The 6000-nt window shown below is 46.4% G+C and overlaps 1 protein-coding gene across 1 annotated transcript; it reads right to left on the reverse strand.

Moving 5' to 3' along the window:
• Positions 1-2040: 2040 nt before the first annotated feature.
• LOC133895688 (plant intracellular Ras-group-related LRR protein 4-like) lies at positions 2041-5432 on the reverse strand. Its single transcript, XM_062336158.1, has 3 exons — positions 4128-5432; positions 2945-3858; positions 2041-2859 (listed from the first exon to the last, which is right to left on the reverse strand). Exons 1-3 carry the CDS (start codon positions 4798-4800, stop codon positions 2716-2718), a joined length of 1731 nt encoding a protein of 576 aa, XP_062192142.1. The 5' UTR covers positions 4801-5432; the 3' UTR covers positions 2041-2715.
• Between the last annotated feature and the right edge of the window lie 568 nt (positions 5433-6000).

Consider the following 6000-nt stretch of genomic DNA (forward strand, 5'->3'; position numbering starts at 1 on the left):
ATCTCTTGGGTTCTAGTGGATGAATGGATTAGTGAATGAATCTTAGCCAAAACTGAACATATTCTTCAAGAGATGGATTAGGGAAAGCAATGGATTCATTCCCTACATGGTTTGGGTTAAATCTCAAAGAACCGAATAAGCCCTAAGTCTGTTACGATGATGTATCTATATGTCATTCATTCGGTGTTAAATTTTCTTGTTTGTAGCTATTTCTAATTATTCTCTTTTTATCTGTTGTTCCTTGTCGATTTCGCTTGGCAGTTATTCTATTAATGTAAACACCTATGTTCTTTAATGGATGTCGGTTCTCCTACCAGTGTTTCAAAAAAAAATCGTGCTAAAGAAGTAGATAAAAAATAATCAAATAATAGATAAGAAGAACCAAAAGATCATATGAGATAGATGAAAAAAATGCATGCACAGGACCGTACGGTTTTTCATTGAGGTGCGATTTTGTTTGTACGCGTGCATGGGCAGTTTAGGGTTTTCGGAGCACGATGGTTTGGGCTGGGCTGGTGTGCAATGGGCCCCCAGTTGCAGCAGGTGCGTCTGTCCTTGTCCAGCTGCGCGCCAGGGCCCACATCACCACCACCAATTGTCTCCAAGCTCTGGTCCAATTCTCCTAGAACCATCTCTCCCTCTCTCTCTTTTTCTGTGGAGAGGCTGCAGCAAAAGATGCAGTGATTTTGCAATCTCCCGGTGATTTTGCATTCTAACTTGGTCTAAATTTGAATCTTGATTCGAATATTGCCAAGTTTGTTTCAAATTTTATTGCATGACTAAGTATAGGGAACATCTTTGTTGCAAACGTACAAACAATAAATATCGCCCGTTCGATCTTCATCTGAATGATACAGTTGATCCTACCATCCTAGTGGAAGGGTTGATTTGAAGAAAATCCCCGTTCTACCATGAAATATCGTGAAATAACTCATTTAGTGGTGGGATCAATTACAACCTTTAGATATGGATTACACGGACAATATTTACTATTTACACGTTTACACTCATTCCTTAGTATGTACCAAAGATGGTTCCCTAAGTATAAATAGATAAAATTGTGCATAGCATGCTAGCCTCGGCTTGGTTGGGGTTGATGAATCTGGCTACTTTCAAGCATGAATTTGAGCATGGCAAATCCGTACAAATGATGGAATAATTTGTCAGGATAAGACTTTGCTTATATTACAAGTTCTGTCAGAATTTTTTATAAGTGTGTCACCAAATAATGGGGGGCCCACCGCCAGCCAGATCCATGGCTCTGGCACGGGATTAGTTGTTGGGGCCTGGAACACGATTTGATCTGAAATTATTCTGAACGTGACGATGCGTAGGGACGGCGAAGTCAGCAGCAATAATGCTGCTGCATCATACCGGAGCATCGCCATGCGGCTCTTCTCCATGGAGGCATAGCTATCATGCATGGATCAGGGAGCAGTAGCTGGCATGCAAGTCAAGGCTTGCAAGCTTCCATGTCCTCTTCTCCATGGAGACGTAGCTACCATGGACAGTGATGAGCAGTAGCTGCTGTTTCATGGAAGAAAGCAAGATCAGGTGACCGGTTTGCCGGTTGCATGCTCGGGTGGGGCCATGTCACTAGCCACTGATGTGATTCAAATTAGAGATCCCTTCAGACCGGGGCAGAAATTAAGCTCTCTTTAGGATTTGTTTAGAAGAGGAGATTGCTCTAGGAAGTTCAAACTTGCACTAAATCTCTACAAAATCTTAGAGATTTAGATCCCAAAACCCCCTTTCCAAACAGGGCGCTAGAGAGTGATAAACACCTCTGGATATCATTTCAGTTTTGCATCTAAAGTTACTCAAATGAACCGAACTCGTCACCATCTAATAATCTCGAACCCAATGCTGAATAGGTTAAATAAAAACGCTTTTCTTGGCTCAAAATACACACTCAGATTGAACTTGGTATAGAATAATATTGTTAACAAATACCATCTGCAGAATGATGGTATTATTCAGATAGCTGCTGGGATCTTTTGAACGCACCAAGGTACAAGAGAAAATAATAATATCAAAGAATGAAGAAAACATGCAAAATGTTTGTGTTTTCTGAATGGTTCCAGCAAGATGGTACACTTAAATATAAGTTACAAGAAAAATGCCCAGAATGCATTGAACGGTAAGAATTACAAAAGGGAGATGATAAAGTTCGACCAACATGTCCTTAAGAATTGACTGTAGTCATTTTCAATACAACATCTGGTATGCTTCAGATTTTTGTGTCTTGGAATTTTATAAGAACACGTGCTCAAAGACAAAAATAAACTGATCTCCAAAAGCGCTGATACAAATTCTATAAATAAAAAGGCCTTAGTTTCAATGGATTCATCTATATTTTTCATATAGACAAGTTGCCCTAACGAACTTTAGCAGTCTAGTTCTCTTTACTCCTACCATATGAAAAAGCCAAGTGATTACACGACTTCTGGATTCTTTAGCTGAAGCATCTTCAGAGGGTTATTCAAAGTTGAGCTGGACTGGTGGAAAGGAGAGTGACAAGGTTTTGATTAAACCTAACCATCTTGGTTCTATAAAAGAAACCTGCACCATCGTGGAAGGCAAGCTCTGGGCCATCACATCTTGCTGACCCATGCTTACAATGGCAAGCAATTGAAGAGGATGCACTCATTTTTTCCTCTTCTGCAGAAGTAAAGGATGAAAATAGCTGTTTTATCTCACCTAGCTTCCAATAAATCAAATCTCAGTGTCTATCCGGTCATGCTTTCTTTTGTTAGGCCTGGAGAAAAAGCAGAATTGAGCCCAAGTCTTCTTTGTCTTCGTTGGTTGTGACCTTGTGGTTTTCTTGGCGGCATGGTCAGCCATGTATTGAACAGCAGCCTACGAAACATGACAAAAGGAAAATAAATTACCAGTGAAAAAACTTGTCATAAATGGTCGCTAATATCTAGTAAGTAAGAATTACCTGAGCTCCCTTTAAAGCTATGTCCCTCGGTGGCAATTGTAGAGGGTTCTCTTCTGCACGAAGCACACGGAGGCGCTGCAGGTTTCCAAAAGAATCTGGAAGAACCCTAATCTGATTATTGCTTATATCCAACTCTTCCAGCATCTCAAGGTTGCCAATAGAACGAGGCAGAGATTGCAGGTCAGCGAAATTGCTCCCAACATTCAGTTTAACAAGAGAAGTAACAAAGCAAAAGTTCTCAGGAATAGACTCGAGCTCGTTGAAGCTTGCATCGACCTCCTTCAGCTTTGTGAGAGATGCCATTGTTGTTGGAAGTCCCCTGATATTGTTGTATCGTACAGAGAGGATCTCCAAAGACTCTAGCTTCCCAACAGCCTCTGGGAGGGCCTTGAGGTGATTATAACCTGCCCGCAATTCTACCAGTGAAACACAATGACCAATAGTGTACGGCAACTCATCAAGGTTGTTTGTCTCGACAATTAACTTCTTCAAACGTGCAAGGCTTCCAATTGAATCAGGGAGTGAGGTAAGATGATTTGCACTCACATCAAGCTCCTCAAGATTTACCAGCCTGCCAAGACTAGAGGGCAATGATGTAAGCTGATTACCCCTCAGGTCAAGATATATCAAGTTGCAAAGATCCCCAATGGAGTCGGGGAGCTGAGCAATTCGATTAGCATGAAGGTCCAGCTTGGTCAAAGAAGAAAGCCTCCCAATTTCTTCTGGCAGAGCCAAGATCCGATTCTCCGAAATATCAAGGGTAACAAGTCCAGTGAGCTTTCCGATTGAATCAGGCAGCCACTCGATCTGGTTCATGAGTTTGCCTTGGAGATTGAGATCCCGAGCGCATTTCTTTGCAGCCACTTCAATCATGCTAGCTACCTTGATGAGGCTCAATTTCTCGTTGTCGTCTCCTACAAAGCCAATCATCAAGCAATGAATCAATCAATACGCAAATACTTCCAACGGTCAATCAATTATCCACTTACAAATCATGGACTAGTTGATAGCTAAGAAACTTCCATTTTGAAACTCGTAATAGCACATAATGGAATAATGCATATGCTTCCAATTCAGGGCGTTTAACTCACTAAAAGATAACAATTTCCATGACAGTACAACTAAACACTCCACTGAATCACAAATTTGGCAATAAAACAGTCACAAAGTAGAATTTGCTCACCATAACCGCCATCCATTCGAACCACCACGGAGTTTGCTGCGACGGCTCCTCGCGGCATATGAGAGCTCGCTGCCACAACCCCGTCGTCCCATATTGCCGCCTTGGCCTTCTTGACGTAGCTGTCATCCATGGAGACGCGCCCGGTGCTCGTCATAACCGTCCTCTGCACACTGAACCCATTAGTGCTCATGGACGAGTGACGGTCGCTGTTGCTGTTCGCAGTCACCGCCGACGATGAGGCAGAGGATGAAGAGGCGACAGAGGTGGCTGCAGCGGAGGAGGCGGAAGTGATGCGCGTCGCGTCGCGGGAGGAGCTGGAGGGCACGCATTGCGACGCACGCTGGATGAGGTCGTCGAAGAGAGAGTGGAGCGCGTCGAGTTCGAGGAGCCGCGTGGCGTCGCGCTTCTGCTCCCGGCAGTCGAAGCTGGCGAGCGCGCGGTGCATCTCCAGCACGATGCCGAAGAGCTCGTCGGGCACGGCAGGCGGCATGCGCAGGCGCGCGACGGCGTCGAGGCGCGCCCGCTCCTCCCGGTCCGCGGCGCGCGCCAGCGCCTCCGCGGCCTCCACCTCCTCCAGCGCCGGCCGCGCCGGCAGCGACCGGTGCAGCCTCATGATCTCCCCCACCACCCCGTCCACCGAGCCGAACGCCGCCGCCTCCACCGCGGTGCCCATTCCTCGATCTTTCTCTCTCTCCCCCACTCAACTAACTCAAGAACACAGATCTCCTCTCCCTCTCTCCACTCCCCGGCACGCCGCGGGATCCCCGCCTCCTCCTTATGTAAGCCTCGGCTCGCCGCTGCGCTTTCTCGCTTTCATCGCCTCCATCTCCAACCGCTCGTCACGTGCCGCTCGTGGCGCCCCGCCCCCTCCTCGGATGCCTTCCGGATAAGAACCACCACAGGCGTGCAGCGCCGGATCAAAGCTTGGCACCCAAAAAAGAGACAGCTTTTTTCCGCAGCGCCGGTGACCCGATCCAAGAACGCGAGGTGGACAGCTCCCAATGGAAATCTGGCTATCCGCCCACGAACGAACCCAGGGATGAAGAACTCACACTCGCCGGGCTACGCGCGAGAAAGGAAGATACCGAATTGCCGTCCCGGTGGGTGGTGGGATTGGGGAATTGGGCTCTCTCTCTCACACACAAACACACCGAGGTTGGTTTGAGCAAATACGCAGAAGGTGGTCTGGTGGTGGTCGTGGGTTGTTCTTGGTGCGTGCCTCGTGCCTCCCCTGGTTTCTGGGGGGTGAAATGGGAAATGAATTGGTACAGCTCGACTCACGTAGAAAAGGAGCCGGGGGATGAGAGAGAGAGAGAGAGAGAGCGCGCTGTCCTGTCGGCTACGCCTTGGGATGCCGCTCGGTCCCTTCATCTGGCGTGGTGAATCTCGTTTTCTTCCCAAGGAAAAAAAAATGGGTGAGCTCAAGCGAACGGATCAACAGATCCTAATGCTCCTCGTAACATTGTTTAAGGGACAAGATACCACCCTGATTTATTTACTGTCATGGCAAAGTGTAATTAGCACTTGTTCCAGCACGCCATACTTGATACAGTATCATAAGAGAATCTCTCGGTAATCTCACATTCCCAGTCTGGAAGCTCAATGGAAAGCTGGATACCACCTATCCTCTTTTTTTTTACCTTGCATGTTCTGATGTTCACAATATTTTTTTCTTCTTCTTCACTCCAATCATGATCAGAGATTATTCCATGATCCATCACCATGTTCCACGCAAATGATGAGCGGATAGATTAGCATCGCGATTGGCGACGGGGATCACGTGTGAGCGGCCCCCACTGCGGCGGTAACCGAAAATGCACGATAACCGCGGTTACCGGTTAAAAATTCAAAAAAAAAATCGGAGAAAATTCAT

Source organism: Phragmites australis, chromosome 16 (genome assembly GCF_958298935.1).
Source record: "Phragmites australis chromosome 16, lpPhrAust1.1, whole genome shotgun sequence".
In the NCBI taxonomy this organism is placed as follows: Eukaryota; Viridiplantae; Streptophyta; class Magnoliopsida; order Poales; family Poaceae; genus Phragmites; species Phragmites australis.

Bases quoted from the DNA above. Each gene is read 5' to 3' on its own strand.
- LOC133895688 (XM_062336158.1), bottom strand. From the start codon at position 4,800: ATGGGCACCGCGGTGGAGGCGGCGGCGTTCGGCTCGGTGGACGGGGTG. The intron at 3,859-4,127 runs GTGAGCAAATTC...TTGGCTTTGTAG, and splicing joins TCGAATGGATGGCGGTTATG to GAGACGACAACGAGAAATTG. The intron at 2,860-2,944 runs GTAATTCTTACT...CATGTTTCGTAG, and splicing joins TAGCTTTAAAGGGAGCTCAG to GCTGCTGTTCAATACATGGC.